Source organism: Erythrolamprus reginae, chromosome 2, assembly GCF_031021105.1.
Source record: "Erythrolamprus reginae isolate rEryReg1 chromosome 2, rEryReg1.hap1, whole genome shotgun sequence".
In the NCBI taxonomy this organism is placed as follows: Eukaryota; Metazoa; Chordata; class Lepidosauria; order Squamata; family Dipsadidae; genus Erythrolamprus; species Erythrolamprus reginae.
Window position 1 is genome coordinate 38,047,768 of NC_091951.1, and position 24,686 is coordinate 38,072,453.

A 24,686-nucleotide genomic window follows, 5' to 3' on the forward strand; every position below is an offset into this window, starting at 1 on the left:
GAAAGGCAAAAGAAAGACAGGAGTTGTACAATCTAAATGCAATTTGGACGTGGGGTTTTTTTAAAAACACAACATTCAAAGGTTTTACGTGTTAGCATCAGTGATGGCTTGCTACCGGAATGGTAAAGTGCTCTGTTCCGGGACCGATTTTCAGGATGCATGTGCAGCTGTGCATGCAACATGAGAAAATATTATTTTACTGAAAGAGTAGTAGATGCTTGAAACAAACTTCCAGCAGATGTGGTAGGTAAATCCACAGTAACTGAATTTAAACATGCCTGGTATAAACATATATCCATCCTAAGATGAAATACAAGAAATAGCATAAGGGCAGACTTGATGGACCATGAGGTCTTTTTCTGCCGTCAATCTTCTATGTTTCTAATATTCTATGCGCAGCAAGTGAAATCTCGCGTGAAGACGCTCACACGGGCGAGATTTCCGTGATTTTCACCCATTTTTTGCTTCTGCACATGCAAGGAAGCAAAAGTGTCAGTAAAAATCACCGAAATCTCACTTGTGTGAGTGTCTTCACATGAGAATTCGCTTGCTACACCTGCACAAAAGCGAAATCTCGTGCCGATGGGTGCGCCTGGGCCCTCAATGTCCTCAGAGGTCGCACTAGTAGCGTCGAAGACCTCAGGCTTTCCATGGTTAGCATCTCATGTAGGGAAACTTCAGTGATGGGATGCAATTTTTTTAACAACGGGCTCTCTGCCTTAATGACTGGCTGGGTGGGCGGGACTGGGTGGGCGTGGCCAACACAATGTCACTTACATTGAGGGGCGGTTCACCTCTCCCGCCCTCTCATGCCCACAGTGTGGTAGTAAATTTTTTTGTAGCCCTTTATTGATTAGATCATGTAACCACTTAAAGATAGCAGCTGATCTCACTCACCTCACAAGATATCCTAAAGGCAGGAGTAGGCCAAGTTGGCTCTTCTATGACATGTGGACTTCAACTCCCATAATTCCTGAGCTAGCATGACTGGCTCAGGAATTCTGGGAGTTGAAGTCCACAAGTCATAGGAGAGGCAACTTTGCCTACCCCTGTCCTAAGATTTAAGGAAAATATCAGATGCCCTTACAAAGACAGTAAAAATAAGTCAAACAGAATGCCAAGATTGCATTCTACATGGGGCTACCTTTGAAAAGTGTTCGGAAACTTCAGATTGTGCAGAATGCGGCCGCGAGAGCCATCGTGGGGCTTCCTAGATTCGCCCACGTTTCTGCAACACTCCGTGGCCTGCACTGGCTGCCGATTGGTTTCCGGTCACAATTCAAAGTGTTGGTAATGACCTTTAAAGCCCTATATGGCATTGGGCCAGAATTCATCCGGAACCGCCTTCTACCGCACGAATCCCAGCAGCTGATAAGGTCCCACAGAGTTGGCCTTCTCTGGGTCCCGTCGACCAAACAATGTCGTTTGGCAGGCCCCAGGGGAAGAGCCTTCTCTGTGGCGGCCCTGGCCCTCTGGAACCAACTCCCCCCAGAGATTAGAACGGCCCCCACCCTCCTTGTCTTTCGCAAATTACTTAAGACCCACCTTTGTCGCCAGGCATGGGGGAGTTAAGTTATCCTTTCCCCCTAGGCTATTACAAGTTATGCATGGTATGTTTGTGTGTATGTTTGGTTTTTTATAATAAGGGTTTTTGAGTTGTTTTTATTAATTGGATTGTTCATGTTGTTTTACCACTGTTGTTAGCCGCCCCGAGTCTGCGGAGAGGGGCGGCATACAAATCCAATAAATAATAATAATAATAATAATAATAATAATAATAATAATAATAATCCTGCCTCTCAGCCATTTCTTCAATGGCTATGCCAACCCTTCTGTAAACAGCTGTTCAAGCCTCAGGAATAAAAGTACCACAAGAAAACTGTGTGTGGGAAGGGAGGGGAAATTGCAAAGAAGCTCAGCTGCGGAGAGAAAGTATGGGCTAGAACCATTAAGGCTGTTAAAGGTGGTTTCTGAAAACACTTAAAGCAGGGAGATTCATTTGGTGACCTTTCAAAAGTACAATGGCACTGAGACAAGGAACTCATGACCATTTTTCACTCTTATGACTGCAACAAATGAAATGTAGCATATACTGTTTCCCTCAAAATAAGACATCCCCTGATAATAAGACCAATCAAGATTTTGATTGCATGGCAATAAGGCTTATTTATTATTTCAGGGTTCAAAAAAATCTAAGACAGGGTCTTATTTGGGGGGAAACGCAGTAATATACAATTGTATTTTATATAAGATAAATATAATATAAAATAAGACCAGTTTTGATTGACATGTGAGAGATAAATTCTTGTGGATTTCATTTTATTTCCTTTTTTCATTAAAAAAAGATATTGACAAAATTGAACGGGTCCAAAGACGGGCTACAAGAATGGTGGAAGGTCTTAAGCATCAAACGTATCAGGAAAGACTTCATGAACTCAATCTGTATAGTCTGGAGGACAGAAGGAAAAGGGGGGACATGATCGAAACATTTAAATATATTAAATAAGGTCCAGGAGGGAAGTGTTTTTAATAGGAAAGTGAACACAAGAACAAGGGGACACAATCTGAAGTTAGTTGGGGGAAAGATCAAGAGCAACATGAGAAAATATTATTTTACTGAAAGAGTAGTAGATCCTTGGAACAAACTTCCAGCAGACGTGGTAGATAAATCCACAGTAACTGAATTTAAACATGCCTGGGATAAACATATATCCATCCTAAGATAAAATACAGAAAATAGTATAAGGGTAGACTAGATGGACCATGAGGTCTTTTTCTGCCGTCAGATTTCTATGTTTCTAAAAGACACCAAAAAGGCATAGAAATACTGCTGCTTCCCTCACAGATTCAAAAGGGTTCATATTTGATATTAACTGCAGTTGGTAACACAGTGATCAAGTCCATCTGGCTTCTCCATTGACTTTGCTTGTCAGAAGGTTGACTAAAGCAGGGGGCTCCAACCTTGCTTCCTTTAAGACTTGGGGACTTCAACTCCCAGAATTCCTCAGCGAGCGTGAAGAAGAATTGACTGGCTTAGGAATTCTGGGAGTTGAAGTCCACCAGACTTAAAGTGGCCAAGGTTATAGACCCCAGGTCTAAAGGGCATCAGGATGACCCCAGGATGCTGCAACTGTCATAAATATGAAGCAGGCACCTAAATTTTGATCATGTGACCAGTCATGTGAGAAAGAGTCATGTCACTTTTTTCAGCGCCATTGTAACTTTGAATAACTAAAAAATAATAAGTAAAAAAACTTGTTGTCGAATAGAATTCTTTATTGGCCAAGTGTGACTGGACTCACAAGGAATTTGTCATTGGTGCATATGCTTTCAGTAAGTAGAGGACTATTACCATGTTTCCCCTAAAATAAGACCATGTCTTATATTATTCTGAACCCTGAAATAAGTGCTTGGCCTTATTGCCGTGCACTCAAAAGCTTCCTTGGGCTTATTATCAGGGGAAAAGAGGGAACTTGTAGTGTATTCTATATGACTTTGTCGTCTACATCTACACAACTGGAAGCAACTAAAAGTGGAAACAAACGGGTGGACAAAACTAGGGGAGAAATACAAAGTCTCCATTATTTCATTTAAGGAAGTCTCGGGTCTTCCCTCTCAAAAGGATTTAAATTAGAAAATTAAATGATTTTTTGCAAGCAAATTTCAAAAGTACGTCTTTTTGCTTCTGGGCTGGAAAAAACAAGCAAAGTACTTAGCATCTCTGCTGCCACCCACCGGTCGTTCGGATTTTGCAGCCCAAACATGGCAATTTTACTTTCAGGGTGGCAGTAGATCGCTGCATTTCGCGCCATATCAAACAATATTATTTCCTATGAACGGCATCGACTTCCGCTCTGCGGCGCAAATACAGACGGTAGAAAACTCAGATAGGCTAGACTTGAGCAAAGCAACTCTATGGTTGTCTCGGAGGGGAACGCATGACGACTCTCTAGCCTAGCGCTTCCCCTCTCTATGATTCCCCCCCCCCCCCGGGTCTATCATTGGTTCTGGGGCACGCGAGGACCGTTTAATTCTCCCGTCATCCAGGACTCGAATGGTCCAATCAAAGAGAGGGAAAGCTTTTAAACGGCAGCGGAGTGAGCGAGTTAAAACTCTTCCTTGCCGAGAGAGGGTGGGACGCGCCCAGAAAGAGCGGCTGTCCTCCTTCGCTTTTAGGGTTCCCGGAGGAGGGGTGCAAGGGGCTTTGCTAGTTTTGGCTGAGTACCCCCTGACTGCTGCGGCTTTAAGGCTTAAAGGGCTATGCCGCTTTAAAAAAAAAGTTGGCTGCTATGTAAGTTTGGGGGAGACTAGGATTTGAGGCGGGGGGAGATTTCCAAGATTGGGGAAAAGGAGTACAGCAAGGAAGGGGAACGGCGGTTCGGATCTAATAAGGCTGAGCGGGGCGGTTTTCCACTCTGCAGAGCATTAAAAGTCCTTTCTTGAATTGCAGGATGGAACAAACCCAGTTGCTGGAGTGGGATGGAGAAGGCGACTCCACGGATGGGTCCGAGGGTACAAGAGAGACCCCTAAGGCCGTGGGGCTCCTGCATCTGCTGAGCAGCAAGTATGGCCCTGAGAAAGGTAAGACCACCTGGGAGGCTGCGTCTCCTTCCTTAGAGCTACAGGTGGCGCGATGGCTTCCAGGTTTGTGGCATTATAAATCCCAGGTTTAGAATAACAACACACAGACAATGTATGGTTGACTCATAAATCACCTTTGTGAGAATCTAGGCTTTCATTTTGTCACTCCATCCTTTAGAAAAATGCAAGAAGTTTGTTTAATGATCATGTTACTAACTTAGCAACTCTGGAGATTTGCTTAACAACTCCGGCAAGAAAGGTGGTAAAATGGGGCAAAGTTCACTTAACAACTGTCTTGCTTAGTAGCAGAAATTTGGGGCTCAGTTCTTTAAATGTTGTTGTTTAAGTGTTCCCTTTATTTTTTTGAGCATTGGATATATATACAGGCTGAAGGGATTGGATACTGTAGCCCAGAGGATAATTCTCTGCCTTACAAGACAAAGGTTGCAGGTTCAAGTCCCAGTGGGTATGGCTAGCTGATAAGGCCAAAATAGATCTATCCTAGTCTCCCTTAATTTTCAAATTCAGCAAAAAAACATGTGAGATATATATATATATATATATATATATATATATATATATATATATATATATATATATATATATGACTAGCTGATAATGAAAAGGAAGGGAGGCTACTATAGATCTATTTCGGGTTTATTTGCCCTCATCAGGTAGCCACATCCTTACTGGGATTTGAACCAAAAAAAATCACACATATGTATATAATATATAATAGAGAGAGAGAGAGAGAGTATGATTGGCTCATAAATCACCTTAGTGAGAATCTAGGCTTTCATTTTGTCATTCCATCCTTTGGGAAAATGCAAGAAGTTCCTAATATTTGTGAATTACATTTGAAAAATTGAGTTGGAAAGTTTTCCTGGGAAGGGTGGCAAATGTCTCAGGAACATTAAAAACTTTTTTTCTGATTTCACTCCTGTTCATGACTGATAAAAAAATATTGAAAATACAAAGCATACACACAACAATATCCCAGGTTCTCCAAAGCACCTGAAAGGCAAGACTAAAGAAAGGATGGACGTAAACCTAGATCAAGGAAAGGAGAGGAGCAACCTGGAATACAGGAGAAACCTTCCTAGCCATTGCACCATCTGGTGCAATGGCTTAGCCTTCAAAAGTGGTGGGTTTTTCATCGCTGGGTTTTTTTTAAAGAAAAGACTGAACAACCATTTAAGAACATAAGAAGAGCCATGCTGAATCAGGCCAAAGCCCAATGAGTCCAGCATTCTGTGTCACACAATGGCCCAACAATTGTTCATAGGGATCTTGAGCAGAAAGAGAAGGCAAGACCCTCCCTTTCCCCTGACCCCCAACAAATGGTACCCAAGGGAATCCTGCCTGCCTCAACCAACATAGAGGTGGCACATGGACATCTGTTTCAATAATCACCGATACACTTGGCATCCACGAATCTGTCTAATGCTGCCTTGAAGCTATCAAGGGTGATAGCTGTCACAACCTCTTGTGGAAGTGAATTCCATAAACCAATGACCCTCTGGGTGAAGAAATATTTCCATTGATTTGTCCTCACTTTCTTACCTTTAGGGAGTGTCTCCTTGTCCTAGTATGGTGTGATAGAGAAAATAATTTCTCTCTATCCACCTTTTCTATCCCATGGATGATTTTATACACTTCAATCACCCCTTGATTTGTCTGAAATGGTATAACATCTGCTTGAGTAGCCGGGTTGGGCTAGAAGACCTCAAGGTCTCTTCTGGCTCTGTTCTGATCGGTTGATCATCCCAGCTTCATATTTCTACGGAGAGGGGCGGCATGCAAATCTAATTAATAATAATAATAATAATAATAATAATAATAATAATGATTAACAACTGAAGTGTATTTTGCTGTCGAGTTGTGTGCTCCCTTCCTAAGTCACTGCCTTTAGTAAGATATGTTACAATGTTGCTGTGCGACATGTTTGTTTGTTGCTATTTTGCAGAATTTAATGAACTCAATCTGTATAGTCTGTAGGACAGAAGGAAAAGGGGAGACATGATTGAAACATTTAAATATGTTAAAGGGTTAAATAAGGTCCAGGAGGGAAGTGTTTTTAATAGGAAAGTGAACACAAGAACAAGGGGACACAATCTGAAGTTAGTTGGGGGAAAGATCGGAAGCAACATGAGAAAATATTATTTTACTGAAAGAGTAGTAGATCCTTGGAACAAACTTCCAGCAGACGTGGTTGGTAAATCCACAGTAACTGAATTTAAACATGCCTGGGATAAACATATATCCATCCTAAGATAAAATACAGAAAATAGTATAAGGGCAGACTAGATGGACTATGAGGTCTTTTTCTGCCGTCAGACTTCTATGTTTCTATGCAGGCATGATGGGTTCTTGGTATTCTTTGTGCCTGCTTCACTTCCTGCAGATGTTTCATTACCAGGCTGTATAACTTCATCAAAGTGTGGTGGGGTAGTTGTAGGTTGTTTACATGTGGTAGCTTTCCCTACCAGCCTTGATGTAGGGCATTATTTCTTCCTTGACTGTTTTTTTTTAGATGGGGTAATGTTATGTAGTCCAGGTAATGAAATGTCTGCAAGAAAAAAAACCCTCACTCAGATAGCACCAAAATTCCCCCCATTTCAAGCCTGAGCCTGAGTTTGACTTGGCCTTATTAATCACTTTTATGTAGCCATCCTTTCCCCAAAAATGTGACTCTGGGTGGTATACTCAAATAGCATGGAATATCATATTTGAATAGGATATCCAAACAGAACAACAAATACATAAAAACTACCTTCAGAATATAAAAAGTCATTAAAATTGAAAATACTATATTTTAATATTTGTGCTAGCTGTAGCTTAGCCGTTCAAATCTCACCACCGGCTCATGGTTGACTCAGCCTTCCATCCTTCCGCGGTGGGTAAAATGAGGACCCAGATAGTTGGGGGCAATATGCTGACTCTGTAAACCACTTAGAGAGGGCTGTGAAAACACTACGAAGAGGTATATAAAACAAATAAATAATAAATAAATACTTTATTGTCATTGCATGCATATACACAGTGTACCCATGCAACAAAATTCATATGACAAAGTGAACACAAGAACAAGGGGACACAATCTGAAGTTAGTTGGGGGAAAGATCAAAGGCAACATGAGAAAATATTATTTTACTGAAAGAGTAGTAGATCCTTGGAACAAACTTCCAGCAGACGTGGTTGGTAAATCCACAGTAACTGAATTTAAACATGCCTGGGATAAACATATATCCATCCTAAGATAAAATACAGAAAATAGTATAAGGGCAGACTAGATGGACCATGAGGTCTTTTTCTGCTGGCAGTCTTCTATGTTTCTATGAGAAAGATACTGATCATTAAAAGATACTGGTCTCTGGAGCGTCAGGCCGCTGCATCAGTGATGGGCTATCAAAATTTTTACTACCACACTGGGCATGGCTTATGCATTTTGTTTCAACATCTTTTAGTGCAAATTCGGTGTTCTGGGATGGAGCTCCATTTTCGCTACCCCACTGCGTTCCCCCACATCCGAGCAGTCGCCACCCCTGATTAATCAAATTTGTATGCCGCTCCACTCCGCAGACTCGGGGCGGCTAACAACAGTAATAAAACAATATAAACAAATCTGATATTTAAGTTAATTTTAAAAAGAAACTCCAATTTAAGAGACCAATCATACATGCAGACATACCATGCATAATTTTTTTATAAGCCTAGGGGAAGGGAATATCTCAATTCCCCCATGCCTGACGACAGAGGTGGGTTTTAAGGAGCTTACGAAAGGCAAGGAGGGTGGGGGGCAACTCTGATATCTGGGGGGAGTTGGTTCCAGAGGGCCGGGGCCGACAGAGAGAAGGCCCTTCCCCTGGGTCCCGCCAAACGGCATTGTTTAGTCGACGGGACCCGGAGAAGGCCAACTGTGTGGGACCTAACTGGTCGCTGGGATTCGTGCGGCAGAAGGCGGTCCCGGAGGTATTCTGGTCCGATGCCATGAAGGGCTTTATAGATCATAACCAACACTTTGAATTGTGACCGGAAACCGATCGGCAACCAATGCAGACTACTATATAAAGTGTATGTATACACACATACGCACAGCTCTTCTAAAATTATACGCATTCAACCTCATTTACTGCGATAGGAAAAACATACCCAGAGCCCAGAAGGGAAAAAAAGAAAACAAAATCAAAATTTTGCTACCGGTACTGTGTACCTGACCAAAAGTTTGCTGCTGGTACTGCGTAACCTGACCATACCCGTAGGAGCCCATCACTGCGCTGCATATATATGTGCCCCCATCTTGGAAAAAAAGATTAAAGTCTAAGTTATAAGTCTAAATGCTATTGCTATTTCTTTGGATATCATGGATTTTCCAGGGTTGATCACTTGATTTAAACCATGAGCTTAACTAAAACTATGATTTTGGGGCAAACATGAAAGTAGGAAATCAGTATTGAGGGGAATCAATAAAACCAAGATGGCAGCCACCCCCAAATCAAAGCCCAGCCCTCTATTTATGATAATTGTGATGCAGTTTTAAAAGGGGCGGGCCTTCAGTCACATGGTTGTGGCTGCCATCTTGATTTTTTTTTTTTTGGTTTGGCACTCCTGCACAGAAATAAAACAGAAGCCACCCCAAAGTAGATTTTTTTTCACATAATATTCTCTCTTTCTAGATTACTGGATCTACCCCGGCGAGAACACCATTGGCCGCCTAGAAACCTGTGACATCTGCTTGCCTGCCAAATGTGTTTCCAAAATGCACGCGGTGATTGAGGTGCCTTCCTCCCGTGGGCCCCACCTTTTGTACGATCAGGGTAGCTTGAACCGGACTCGGCGTAAGCGGGTGAACTTGATCCCACAAGTCCGCTACACCCTCCAGGATAGGGACACCATGCTCTTTGGGGACGTGGGATGCCAGTACTTCATCCTGGATCCGAATGCTGATTGTGACTCCCAGGATGAATCCATGGCGGTGCCACCAACCCAGGAAAGCGTGGAGGCCAATGCTTTGGCCATTGAGGAAACGCCTGCGCCGGGCAGGAGGATAGGCTTCGGGCAAGTTTTGGTCCAGGATTCTGACAAGGAAGAGGAAGAAGAGGAAGTGATCAATGGGGCAGGAAGCTACCTGCACCATGCGTCAAAAGATGGTAAGCTCAGACTGGGGCCTTTGCACCAGCACAAGGGTAGGCAAAGATGGCTCTTCCATGACTTGTGAACTGCAACTCCCAGAATTCCTGAGCCAATCATGCTAGCTCAGGAATTCTGGGAGTTGAAGTCCACATGTCATAGAAGAGCCAACTTTGCCTACCCCTGCTCTAAGTAGCTGCAGGATCTGTACTATGGTTATTCCTTGACTCACAACTCTTCATTTAATGACAACAGCACTGAAAACAGTGACCTGCAACTTTTTCTCCACACTTGGTCACATCATTGACATTTGGATGTTTGTGACAACCGGTTCGTATTTAGGGAGATTGTGATCCCCTAATATAGAGCACCGGTGAGACCACATTTGGAATACTGTGTTCAGTTCTGGAGACCTCACCTACAAAAAAAATTTTGACAAAATTGAACAGGTCCAAAGACGGGCTACAAGAATGGTGGAAGGTCTTAAGCATAAAACGTATCAGGAAAGACTTAATGAACTCAATCTGTATAGTCTGGAGGACAGAAGGAAAAGGGGGGACATGATCGAAACATTTAAATATGTTAAAGGGTTAAATAAGGTTCAGGAGGGAAGTGTTTTTAATAGGAAAGTGAACACAGGAACAAGGGGGCACAATCTGAGGTTAGTTGGCGGAAAGATCAAAAGCAACGTGAGAAAATATTATTTGACTGAAAGAGTACTAGATGCTTGGAACAAACTTCCAGCAGACGTGGTTGGTAAATCCACAGTAACTGAATTTAAACATGCCTGGGATAAACATATATCCACTCTAAGATAAAATATAGGAAATAGTATAAGGGCAGACTAGATGGACCATGAGGTCTTTTTCTGCCATCAGTCTTCTATGTTTCTATGACGGTTGCAGTGTCCCCCATTTGTATGTGTGTTTGTGTGCCCGTAGTAAGTAGGAAAATAAAGTTTTGGCTTTCCCTCAGCTCCTAGAAGCATTCTGCAGGCCTCCCAAACCCTCTGCACACCCTGGTTTTCACCCATTTTTTGCAAAAATGGGGCATACGGAAGGTGCTCCTGGGGGTTTGGGGAAGGCAAAAATGGGGGCATCTTTGCCTTCCCCCAGCCCCTATAAGAGTGGTTCTCAACTTGGGGGTCGGGACCCCTTTGGGGGTTGAATGACTGTTTCACAGGGGTTGTCTAAGTCCATGGGAAAAGTCAAGTTTCTTAAGGTGTTAGGAACTAAAACTTCTGTTCTGGTGCCTTGGAACATATTTTTACAATCCGACCAATCAGGCGTTTATAGTGGGGGTGTCCCTCTGACCTCCTGCCAATCAGCTTAAATCTCTAAATTGGCTCTAGACTTATGGTTGGGGATCACCACAACACAAGGAACTGTATTAAGGGGTTGCGGCATTAGAAAGGTTGAGAACCTTCTGCAGGCCATCCAAACCTACTGTATACCCCGCTTTTGTGAAAAATACACTCAGCAGGGCTTTGGGAGGCTAAAAATGACTGTACAGTGTTCCCTCGATTTTTGCGGGTTCGAACTTCGCGAATAGCCTATACCACGGTTTTTAAAAAAATATTAATTAAAAAATACTTTGCGTTTTTTTTCCTATACCACGGTTTTTCCCACCCAATGATGTCATATATCATCGCCAAACTAATATTTTTTGCAAATAAATAACAAAAAAAATAATTATTGTTAATAAATAATGATGTTTATAAATATCAGGATCACTAAGTGTCTTATTCAATGGTGAGTACCAGTAATAATGGTGAGTAAATGGTTGTTAAGGGAATGGGAAATGGTAATTTAGGGCTTTAAAGTGTTAAGGGAAGGCTTGTGATACTGTTCATAGCCAAAAATGGTGTACAGTGGTACCTCGAGATACGAGTTTAATTCGTTCCGGACCTGGGCTCTTAAGTCGAGCAGCTCTTATCTCGAACGACTTTTCCCCATAGGAATTAATGTAAATAATTTTAATTGGTTCCAGCCCTCAAAAAACTCACAAAGTTTGTCTAAATTATGCAGAAAGACATGTTTTTAATGAAGAAATGTACATGTACATATAAATGAATAATGAAGTTTCTTTCACTTAACTTGTAAACTTTCTTAAACTTTTAAATTTACATATGTTCAACTTCTCTGCCACCCAATCCTGTAGGACAGAGGTCCCCAACCCTTTTTGCACCAGGGACCGGCTTTAAGCGATCAAGAGAGGAATGGGTGAATGAATGGACGGAGGGTGGAAAGGAAGGAAGGAAAGAGGGAAGGGACAGGAACAGAGGAAGGAAGCAAGGAAACTTATGAAAGGGGAGAGTAAGAGAGGAATGAGTGAAGGGAAGGAGGGAGGGAAGAAGGTGGGAAGGAGAAAGAAAAGAAGAAATAGAGGAAGGGAAGGTAAAAGAGAGAAAGAAAAAGAGCAAGAAAGAAAGAAAGAAAGAAAGAAAGGGGGAAGGGACAGGAACAGAGGAAGGAAGCAAGGAAACTTATGAAAGGGGAGAGTAAGAGAGGAATGAGTGAAAGGAGGGAGGGAGGGAAGAAGGTGGGAAGGAGAGAGAAAAGAAGAAATAGAGGAAGGGAAGGTAAAAGAGAGAAAGAAAAAGAGCAAGAAAGAAAGCTGCAAGCACCCCCCCGAGCCCCCCAGGCCGGCTGCAACCTTTTAAAACACGCGCGCCGCTTCGCAGCTGTCTCCTGAAGCTGAACGCGGAAGTTAGCGTTTGGCTTCAGGAGACAGCTCCTTGGCGCTTGTATCTCGAATTTGGGCTTGTAAGTAGAACAAAAATATCTCTCCCCTCCCAGCTCTTATCTCGAGTTGCTCTTAAGTAGAGCAGCTCTTATGTCGGGGTTCCACTGTATTTACTTCCGCATCTCTACTTTGCGGAAATTCAACTTTCGTGGGCGGTCTCGGAACGCATCCCCCGCGGAAATCGAGGGAACACTGTATTCGGTATATAAGACACACCAAAATTTCTAGCCTCTTTTAAAGAGGGTGAGAAGTGTGTCTTATACTCCAAAAATATGGCAGATTGACTGAAATTAATCTTTTAACCAGAGAAGATGCTATTTAGACCAATTAATCTGTGTTTTCCCAATACATTTAAGAAATGTGTGATGTGTGATGAAATTTTCCCTTACAACATTTTCCTGCATTCCCCCTCCATCCCCACTGTCACTGCACTGAACTCAGTTAAAGTGAAAAGAATAGAAAATACCTTAATGCTAATATTTCGTATTTCCACCTTTCTTTATCCAACAGAGTCTAACAAAAACGGCACAGGAAAAGGACAAGCGAGTTTGGCTTCCTTTGCGGCCTCCCCTGCTTCAGCTACTGTGGTGCCTGAAAGGTAAGTCATCATGTGACAAAATTCTTTGGGGTTAAAACCTGTAATATTTTTCTAAAGGAGTGTAAGGCAAGAATCATGCATTATATTAAATTATAGTTTGTTAAAAACCATTACTTAGAGCAGTGTTTCCCAACCTTGGCAACTTGAAGATATTTGGACTTCAACTCCCAGAATTCCCCAGCCAGCGAATGCTGGCTGGGGAATTCTGGGAATTGAAGTCCAGATATCTCCAAGTTGCCAAGGTTGGGAAACACTGACTTAGAGACTAAATAGTGACTGGTTGGGTTCACACAATGCATTTGAACAAAGAACATTCTGTGCTTTCTCATTTCGCTTGCATGAGCGCCCCATCATGTTGTGCAAATGACCCTCTGCGCATGCGCAGAATAGCAATAGCAATAGCATTTAGACTTATATGCTGCTTCACAGTGCTTTACAGCCCTCTCCAAGTGGTTTACAGAAAGCAAGCATATTGCCCCTAACAATCTGGGTCCTCATTTTACCGACCTTGGAAGGATGGTAGGCTGAGTCAACCTTGAGCCTGATGAGATTCAAACTGCTGGCAGCCAGTGAACAGCAGAAGTAGCCTGCAGTACTGCACTCTTAACCCGCATGCACTGAGGGTTCTTTGCCAGCCGCGGTGAATGGAGAACCAGTTCGGGGGCATGGACAGGTGGCCATCGCTGCTGGTTCGGTGAGCGGGTACAAATTTTCAATTGTGAAGTGTAAGTCGAGGACTGCCTGTATATTAGAATCTCTGCTGTTGTGGAAAGCACTCATTTGAAGAATCTGGTAAGGAAATACCTCGTAAATAATTACTCAGTGGGTCGCGGGTGCCTCGTAGGTCAATAAAACCATGGATAACTAAATGGGAGACTGTGATCCCGCTGCGTAGAGTGCTGGTGAGACCACATTTGGAATACAGTAGTACCTCTAGATACGAGCTGCTCCACATGCGAGTATTTCAAGTTACGAGCTGTGACGCGAGCAAAATTTCTGTTCGACACACAAGCTCAAATTCGGGATACGAGCCGAGCGTCCACTAGGTGGCGCAACAATTCCATTTTTTCCAGTTATCTCCACGTGAAAAGCCAAATCTAAATGCATTTGTTCGAGATACGAGATGATCGACATACGAGGTCAGCTCTGGCACGAATTAAACTCGTATGTCGAGGTACCACTATACTATGTTTAGTTCTGGAGACCTCACCTACAAAAAATATTGATAAAATTGAACACGTCCAAAAACGGGCTACAAGAATGGTGGAAGGTCTTAAGCATAAAACGTATCAGGAAAGACTTAATGAACTCAATCTGTAGAGTCTGGAGGACAGAAGGAAAAGGGGGGACATGATCAAAACATTTAAATATGTTAAAGGGTTAAATAAGGCTCAGGAGGGAAGTGTTTTTAATAGGAAAGTGAACACAAGAAAAAGGGGCCACAATCTGAGGTTAGTTGGGGAAAGATCAGAAGCAACATGAGAAAATATTATTTTACTGAAAGAGTAACAGATACTTGGAACAAACTTCCAGCAGACGTGGTTGGTAAATCCACAGTAACTGAATTTAAACATGCCTGGGATAAACATATATCCATCCTAAGATAAAATACAGAAAATAGTATAAGGGCAGACTAGATGGACCATGAGGTCTTTTTCTGCCGTCAATCTTCTATGTTTCTATGACATTTAACTGATGGCTAAATGCAGGGAGATTGGGCATCTATAGTGCTGAGCTAGCTGTAGACTTTGCTGGTAGGAGTTGTGATGGTGGCAGCCAATTCAGCTTCCTTTTAAAGAGGAGGGATGACTAAGTTATCAGTGGCTTATTTATGGCTCTTTCCAGCCTCCTGAGCTAGAGGGAGACAGTCTTTTAAGGTAGTTGCTAGGTAGCAACAACAGATGGGAAATTTTGTCCTCTGGTCAACGCGGCTTGTGAGCATCCTCGGTGCAGCCAGATGGTGTCAACCTGACCAGGTAGCCAGGCAGGAAACATGGCCAGATAAGCTTATTCTACTTTATTGTATTGGTGGAGGAGGGAGAGCGTGAGATTTCAGTGATTAAAGTCAATTCAAGACAATCAAAGGCAATTAAAGATGCAGAGCTTGTCTGCTGGGAATATGACAGCACGAGTCTAAGAGCCAATGGCTGATGGGGTGACGCCTTGTTTTTGCCCTAGCTTCTCCTGACCATCTAGCAAAGTGGTCCCCAAACTACGGCCCGCGGGCCACATGCGGCCCATTGAGGCCATTTATCCAGCCCACCAGTGAGTGACAAGAGCACAGGGAAAAGAGAGAGAGAAAGAAAGAAAGAAAAGGAAAAGAGAGGGAAGGAAGGAAGGAAAGAAGGAGAAATGGAGGGAACAAGGAAGAAAGGAAGGAAGGAAGAATGAAATGGAGGGACAGAGGAAGGAAGGACTGTTTTGGTGGGGGGGGGGTAATTTTTTAAAATTTTTCTCTCAACATACATTCAAACAACACAGTGTACCACCTAATTTTCCATGAATAAAATGTGGTATTTTGTTAGTAACTAATATCAATCATCAAAAAAGTTGCAAAAGGTTTTTTTTCTTCTAATTTTGTCATCCAGTTACATTCATTTTCTTTTAATTAAATTCCCTCCTTAATGTTCCTTCAAAAAGTGCAACACCAATTATATTTCTAACTTATTAACCATTATGCCAAAGTGCTTCCTTCTTTCTTTATACATTTTTCATAAGCCAAGAAAACCTTGTATAGCCAATCAGATGTTAACAAAAGAAAATTAAAAACAAAACATAAACATATATGAATTTCAGATCTTCTCCCCCCTCTAAATAGTATGTTCCCATTTTGTTTTTTACTTTAAAACAAGGTATGTGCAGTGTGCATAGGGATTTGTTCATAGGTTTTTTTTTATAGTCCGGCCCTCCAACAGTCCGAGGGACAGTGAACTGACCCCCTGTGTAAAAAGTTTGGGAACCCCTGTTTCTAGCACAATGATGGTGAACCATTTTTTCCTCAGGTATTGAAAGTTTGTGTACATGTGTGCCAATACCCATAATTCAATTCCCCCCCCACGTGCCCCACCCCTTTCGCATGCTTTGTCCTCCGGACACTTTAGGGAACCTTCCCTGAAGCCCCAGAGGCAAAAAAAATCCCCCAACGGGCAAAAAATGCACTTCCAGTTTGCCATTGTGCTGGTTTTTTTGTACACCGGAGGGTTCAGGGAAGCTTCCTGAAGCCACGGAGTGCAAAAAAACAGCACAATGGCAAACCGGAAGTGCATTTTTCCGAACTTCCGGTTTACCCATTTGGGCATTTTTTTTACCTACCAGGCTTCAGAAAGGCCTGTGCGCATGCGCAGGGGACAGCGTGGGGGATGCACGTGTGTGTGTGTGTGGGGAGGGAACAGTTATGGGCACATGCACACATGATGGCACACACACACACACACACGTGAACAAAAAAAATGTTTGCCATCACTGACCTACACCTTGGATGAGGTGAAATGTCTTCAAAATTTTACTGAAAGAGTAGTAGATGCTTGGAACAAACAGGCCATCCATCCCTCCCTCCCTCCCTCCCTCCACCCACCCACAATCCACCCACCCACAATCTACCCACCCACCCACCCACCCATCTATCTATCTATCTATCTATCGATCTATCTATCGATCTATCTATCGATCTATCGATCTATCTCTTTATCTCTTTATCTATCTATCTATATCTATCTATCTATCTATCTATCTATCTATCTATCTATCTATCTATCTATCTATATATATATATATATATATATGTCACATGTTTAAGCTGAATTTGAAAATTAAGGGAGACTAGGATAGATCTATATATATATATCTCTTTATCTATGTCTTTGTCTGTCTGTCTGTCTATCTATATCTACCTATCTATCTTATCTATCTATATCTATCTATCAGGACTCAGGGCGGCTTACAACAGTATAAATTACAAAAACAATAAAAAGTAGTCAAATATAGAATCTAAACTGTAAAACCTTAATTAAAAGCCATAATAGACTAACCCATCAACATGAATTCATGACATTTATACAATTTGGCCATGATAGTTGTTGATTCATGGCCTGCTGGCAAAGCCAGGTCTTTGTGGCCTAACGGAAAGCCAATAGTGTTGGAGCAGTATGGACATCAGAGGGGCCGTGATGGCGAAGTGGTTAGAATGTGGTATTGCCAGCAGTTCAATCATGAGCGGTTCAAGGTTGACTCAGCCTTCCATCCTTCCATCCTTCCGAGTGGATAAAATGAGGACCCTGATTGTTGGGGGGCAATATGCTGACTTTGTAAAACACTTAGAGAGGGCTGTAAAGCACCGTGAAGCTGTATGTAGGTCTAAGTACGTTATTGCTATAAGTTGAGGGTTACCTGTATTTTTCTAATTAGAAGAATAGTTCTGGATAGCAATGTAGACGGCTCCAGGGAAACACCGCGAGCTTAAATTGTTCTGCTTTTCTGTTTGTTTCTCAAGCGATGATGAAAGTGGAGACCTTTCCGTCAGTGGCCCGCCCTCCCCTGCCCTGTGCCTTTCCTTTGAGAGCCAGGAGGCTGAACAGAGCAGCGTAGAGAATGGTGGCAGTTCTTCCTCCGACAGAGAAGACTGTGGGGAGCCCACAGCTGAAGAGGAGGGATCTTCCGCGGAACGTGGCCTGGCGGAAGACTTTCATTTGGACAGCGATACGGACATCGAGGATGAAAACCACATGGGTTGCATCTCTGAAGCGCCAGCATCATTGGGCCCGAAAAAAAGTGAAGTGGACCCTGACACTGATCTAAATGAGTCGTCGGTGATGGCTTCAACCCATTGTCCCCAGACCTCAATGGAGCTGGGCAGTGATACAAATATGGAGGAGAACTTGGAAAACCCAGCACTCTTCAGATTAAATCTCCCCTCTACTTCTATGGAAAAAGAAGAGGTTGACACCGATGTGGAAGCAGAAAATCCAAGTGTCGTTTGTCCAGGAAAACAGGAGCCTGTTCCCGCAAAAGAAGGTGATGGTAAACAGTTGGACGACAATGTAGACAATGTCCAGCTTGATGTGAGAAAGAATGATGATGATAATACAGATGTGGAGGAAGATTTGTATAATCCAGAAAGCGGTGTGATTACCCTGCCTCCCACTGCCTATGAAGATGTTGACACAGATGTGGAAGACTCATCTGCCAAGGGAAAGACTCCAAGTAGGACCAAGAACCATGTAGCTGGTGGACACGATGACGGTGAAGATGTTGACACAGATGTGGGAGACTCATCTGTCAAGGGAAAGACTCCAAGTAGGACCAAGAACCACGTAGCTGGTGGACACGATGATGGTGAAGATGTTGACACAGATGTGGAAGACTTATCTGTTAAGGGAAAGACTCCAAGCAGGACCAAGAACCAGGTAGCTGGTGGACATGATGACGGTGAAGATGTTGACGCAGATGTGGAAGACTCATCTGCCAAGGGAAAGACTCCAAGTAGGACCAAGAACCATGTAGCTGGTGGACACGATGACGGTGAAGATGTTGACACAGATGTGGGAGACTCATCTGTCAAGGGAAAGACTCCAAGTAGGACCAAGAACCACGTAGCTGGTGGACACGATGATGGTGAAGATGTTGACACAGATGTGGAAGACTTATCTGTTAAGGGAAAGACTCCAAGCAGGACCAAGAACCAGGTAGCTGGTGGACATGATGACGGTGAAGATGTTGACACAGATGTGGAAGACTCATCTGCCAAGGGAAAGACTCCAAGTAGGACCAAGAACCATGTAGCTGGTGGACACGATGGCGGTGAAGATGTTGACACAGATGTGGAAGACTCATCTGCCAAGGGAAAGACTCCAAGTAGGACCAAGAACCACGTAGCTGGTGGACACAATGACGGTGTAGATGTTGACACAGATGTGGAAGACTCGTCTGTTAAGGGAAAGACTCCAAGCAGGACCAAGAATTGTGGAGTTGATGGACACAGTAATGGTGATGATACCAAGGAAGAAGCAATTAAACCCCAGCTGGAGAAGCCAGGAGATACCTCTGCTCAGAGGACCTGTTCTCCAAGTAGTAAGGACAGCAGCAAAGAAATGGAAGAGGTCCCCCTCAAGAGGATTGTGCCAGAGGTTCATAGCGTCGGTGAGGGACACAGTGATTTGGTTGGAATGACAAAAAATTCTGACCCTGAACTTGGGATGAGTTATGAAGTTGATGACAAATCTCCTGGGGACTCACCAAATCCTGAGCGACACAACCTGCCCATACTCTTTCTAGGTAGTGACACAGATGGGGAAGAGGAGGAAGGAAATCCAGATGTGGAATCCAAGGAGACCCCACAAGTCTCTGGTGCAGAGTCCAGCAAAGGAAGTAGAGGGAGGCGTTTGGGGGATCCAGGCATTGGATCTCGGGAAAAACCTTCCCCTGTACTAGACGAGGACAGCGATACCGATGCGGAAGTGACATCTGTGGATCACGATAAATCCGTGGCTCAGGACAGCAATATGGACACGGAACACGTCCCTCTATCTTTACTAAGAAAACGCCTGAACGAGGGAAGCGCCCGGATAATAATCTCAGTGGCATCTGAGGCAGAAGGAGAACAGATGTCTTCTTCCGCAGCCGAAATTGGAGGGTCCTTCAAATCTCGTGAAGACAACGAAGACATGGATGCAGAGAGAGGGGAGTCCTGTTCGGCAGATGAGAGCAACACCGACGGTAAGGAGAAATAATAATAATAATAATAATAATAATAATTATTATTATTACTACTACTACTACTACTATTATTATTATTATTATTATTATTATTATTATTATTATTATTATTATTATTATTTATTAGATATGTATGCTGCCCCTCTCCGGAGACTTGGAGCGGCTCACAAAAAACAAAACAATACAAATCCAATAGTTAAAAAAGACAATTTAAAAACCCTTAATATAAAAAGTAATCATACATCTCATACAAACCATACATAAAGCGGAGAGGGCCCAGGGGAATCAATTTCCCCATGCCTGACGACAGAGGTGGGTTTTAAAAAGTTTGCGAAAGGCAAGGAGGGTGGGGGCAGTCCTAATCTCCGGGGGGAGTTGGTTCCAGAGGGTCGGGGTTGCCACAGAGAAGGCTCTTCCCCTGGGTCCCACCAGACGACATTGTTTCGTTGACAGGACCTGGAGAAGGCCAACTCTGTGGGACCAAACAGGTTGCTGGGATTTGTGCGGCAGAAGTCGGTCCCGGAGATATTCTGATCCAGTGCCATGAAGGGCTTTATAGGTCATAACCAACACTTTGAATTTTGACCGGAAAGTGATCGGCAACCAATGCAGACTGCGGAGTGTTGGTGTGAAATGGGCATATCTGGGAAAGCCCATGATTGCTCTCCTAGCTGCATTCTGCACAATCTGAAGTTTCCGAACACTTTTCAAAGGTAGCCCCACGTAGAGAGCATTACAGTAGTCGAACCTCGAGGTGATGAGGGCATGAGTGACTGTGAGCACTGAGTCCCGGTCCAGATAGGGCCGCAACTGGTGCACCAGGCGAACCTGGGCAAACATCCCCCTCGCCACAGCTGAAAGATGGTTCTCTAATGTGAGCTGTGGATCGAGGAGGACGCCCAAGTTGTGGACCTCTCCGAGGGGGTCACAAATTCCCCCCCCCCCCCAGGGTGATGGATGGACAGATGGGATTGTCCTTGGGAAGCAAAACCCACAGCCACTCCGTCTTATCAGGGTTGAGCTTGAGTCTGTTGACACCCATCCAGTCCCCAACAGCCTCTAGGCACCAGCACATCACTTCCACTGCTTCGTTGACTGGGAAAGGGAGGAAAGAGAAAACGAGAAAGAGAAAATTTAAGTATTGTTGTCTCCATCTGTCTATGGAGATTCCTGATCATCTAGGTCAGTGATTGTGAACCTATGGCACGGGTGCCACAGGTGGTATGCAGAGCCGTATCTGCTGGCACCCGAGCCATTGCCCTAGCTCAGCTCCAATGTGCATGGGTGTAACAACCAGCTGATTTTTGGCTCACACAGAGGCTGTGGGGGGGGAGGGGTTTGGCTTTCAGAGAGCCTCCGGAGGGATGGGGGAGGGCATTTTTACCCTCCCCTGGCTCTAGGGAAGCCTTTGGAGCATGGGGAGGGCAAAACACGAGCCTACTGGCCTCACCACAAGTTGGGAAACAGGCCGTTTCTGCCCTCCCCAGGCAATGAATTATGGGTATGGGCACTCGCACATGCGCAATAGCACATATGCACGCATGCTCTTTTGGCACCCGAGGGAAAAAAGGTTCGCCATCACTGATCTAGGTCATGGTTGTCCCAAAGATGCTTTTTTTGAAAGAAAACTGGACTTCCTTCTGTCTGACTTTCTTGGCATCGGACCAGAATATCTCCGGGACCGTCTTCTGCCGTACAAATCCTAGCGGCCGATAAAGTCCCACAGAGTTGGCCTTCTCCGGGTTCCGTAGACTTAATTTCATCTGGCGGGCCCCAGGGGAAGAGCCTTCTCTGTGGTTGCCCCGGCCCTCTGGAATCAACTCCCCCCAGAGATCAGAACTGCCCCCACCCTCCTTGCCTTTCGTAAATTGCTTAAGACCCACCTATATCGCCAGGCACGGGGGAATTGAGACATCTCCCCCAGGCTTATAGAGTTTATGTATGTATGGTATGCGTGTGTTGTATGTTTTTTAAATGATGGGTTTTTAGATATTTTCTTTTAATATTTGATTTGTTACATTGTACTGTATACTGTATTGTTATTATTATTTTTGTGAGCCGCTCCGAGTCTGCGGAGAGGGGCAGCATAGAAATCTAATAAATTATTATTATTATTATTATTATTATTATTATTATTATTATTATTATTATTATTTCTCTCCCCATTGAAAACGTTTCACTTCTCATCCAAAAAGCTTCTCCAGTTCTGGCAAGCCAGGGCAAAACCAGGGCAGTTCCGAGCAAGGTAGAACTGAAGAAGTTTCTTCTCCCGAGTCTTTGGAGAGGGGCGGCATACAAATCTGGTTATGACCTTTAAAGCCCTTCATGGCATTGGATCAGAATATCTCCGAGACCGCCTCCTGCCGCACGAATCCCAGCGACCGATTAGGTCCCACAGAGTGGGCCTTCTCCGGGTCCCGTCAACTAAACAATGTTGGTTGGCGGACCCCAGGGGGAGAGCCTTCTCTGTGGCGGCCCCGACTCTCTGGAACCAACTCCCCCCGGAGATTAGAACTGCCCCTACTCTTCCTGCCTTCCATAAACTCCTTAAAACCCACCTTTGCCATTAGGCATGGGGGAACTGAAACATCTCTCCCTGGGCATGTTTAATTTATACATGGTATGCTTGTGTGCGTGTCTGTTAGTATATGGGTTTTTTTTTAAATCTTCAAATATTTTAAATTTAGTCGGATTATTTATGATTTGTTCCACTTGTTGTGAGCCGCCCCGAGTCTTCGGAGAGGGGCGGCATACAAATCCAAATAATAAATAAATAAATAAATAAATAAATCTAATAATAATAATAATAATAATAATAATAATAATAATTATTATTATTATTATTATTATTATTATTATTATTATTATTATGTCAGTACAACACAGCAAACGAGATCACTATGCTGGATTTCGTATTTCATCACCAGTCGGGCGCTTCCCAAGCACCTAGGACTGCGTGATGTAGCGGTGAATTATGTTTGCCGATCCCAGTAAAGTGGCCTTTTGCAATTGACAGATGGAGATTTTGTCAATTCCGATGGTTTTCAAATGTCCGCTGAGATCCTTTGGCACTGCGCCCAGCGTGCCAAGTACCACTGGGACCACTTTCATGGGCTTATGCCAGAGTCTTTGCAGCTCGATTTTTAGATCTTCGTATTTCACTAATTTCTCTAGCTGCTTCTCCTCAATTCTGCTTTCTCCTGGGATTGCGATGTCGATGATCCATACTTTCTTTTTCTCCACGATCACAATGTCTGGTGTGTTATGCTTCAGAATTCAGTCAGTCTGAAGTCGGAAGTCCCACAGTAGTTTTGCTATTATTATTATTATTATTATTATTATTATTATTATTATTATTATTATTATTATTATTATTATTATTATTCTTGGCTTGCTTCAGTTGCGGTTGCAACTCGAGGACTACCCATAGTTAGAAAGGCAGAGGTGCACATTATAAAATCATTATTGATCCTGGAGGGTTTCCCTCCCTGCCCTCCCAGATAGCATTTAGTATTTAGACTTATATACTCCTGATAGTGCTTTTACCGCCCTCTCTACAGTAGGGGTTTTTACAGAGTTAGCGTATTGCCCCCAACAATCTGGGTCCTCATTTTACCCACCTCAGAAGGATGGAAGGCTGAGTCAACCTTGAGCCGGTCGTGAGATTTGAACTGCTGAACAACAGTTAGCAGTTGGTTGAAGTAGCATGCAGTGCTGCACTCAAACCACTGCACCACCCTGGCTCTTTTTATTAAGCTTTTATTGTTTTATTTAATGTCAAACAGATGCAGTTTCGGAATTCATTGGGAGACGAATCAAACCGATTCAGTTCTTTAATAAACAACCAGATAATATACTGCTCAAAAAAAATAAAGGGAACACTCCAAGAACACATCCTAGATCTGAATGAATGAAATATTCTCATTGAATCCTTTGTTCTGTACAAAGTTGAATGTGCACACAACAGCATGTGAAATTGATTGTCAATCAGTGTTGCTTCCTAAGTGGACAGTTTGATTTCACAGAAGTTTGATTTATTTGGAGTTATATTGTGTTGTTTAAGTGTTCCCTTTGGGTTTTTTGAGCAGCGTTTATCGCGTATACATTTATATATTTATACATTTCATGTAGCGACAGCAACACATTAATGTGTTAATGATGACAAATGTCACAATCTTTTGATGTGAAAAAAGTAACAAATTATGTAATCTGAACTCAGATTACACAGTGAGTTCTTTTGTGATTTAAGATTAACTTTAAAAAGAAAAAAGAGGGGAAAGGAAAGGGGAAAAAAATGTTTGGAAATTTATATTCCCATCGGCCAGACAATGTGAACTGGGGCGTGGGAGGGCCTTCTCTGTGGTGGCTCCAGCTCTCTGGAACCAGCTGCTTCCCCTGGAGATTCATACCGCTCCCTTCCCTCCTGGCTTTCCGGAAAGCCTTAAAAACTGGGCTTTGCCAACAGGCCTGGGGTCATTGAGCAACAGCATCGAGCTCCGACCTAAAATGTGATGAATTATTTTATTGGGGATTTTTTTTTTTAAATTATACATATAATACAAAATACAGCATAGTATACAAGACATGAAATAAAGGTCGTAACAATAGAGAGCAGTCAAATAACATATCAATCAATTAACAAAGTACAAACTTAAAAGCTAGAAAGAGGGAGGGAAAGAAGTAGGTAGGGAAGGGGTAGAGAGGAGGAGGGAAAAAGATAGAAAGGACAGAGAACGTAAAAAGAATAGAAAGAATAAAAGATTGGCGAATGTCCGGGGGAGCTGTACGGAAAACGAGAACTGATTCCTATTTCATTAGCTCGTTACCATGGTTCGGTTTGTTTATCTAGATTGGTAGATGCAAGTGTTGAGTTACTCAAGTTATAGAGATTTTAGGGAGTAGTAGTAAGGATACTATCAGT

General features: G+C 43.2%; 1 protein-coding gene across 2 annotated transcripts in view; it reads left to right on the forward strand.

Annotated features, from left to right (window-relative positions):
- The first annotated feature begins 4,124 nt into the window (after positions 1-4,124).
- MDC1 (mediator of DNA damage checkpoint 1) overlaps positions 4,125-24,686 on the forward strand; it is a 50,879-nt gene continuing 30,317 nt past the window's right edge. For both annotated transcript variants that reach the window (XM_070737733.1, XM_070737735.1), the window contains exons 1-5: positions 4,125-4,291; positions 4,451-4,581; positions 9,258-9,731; positions 12,967-13,054; positions 17,544-19,765. In XM_070737733.1, coding sequence (XP_070593834.1) covers positions 4,290-4,291; positions 4,451-4,581; positions 9,258-9,731; positions 12,967-13,054; positions 17,544-19,765 — 2,917 coding nt within the window. In that variant the 5' untranslated portion in view covers positions 4,125-4,289. The remainder of the gene's footprint in view (positions 4,292-4,450; positions 4,582-9,257; positions 9,732-12,966; positions 13,055-17,543; positions 19,766-24,686) is intronic.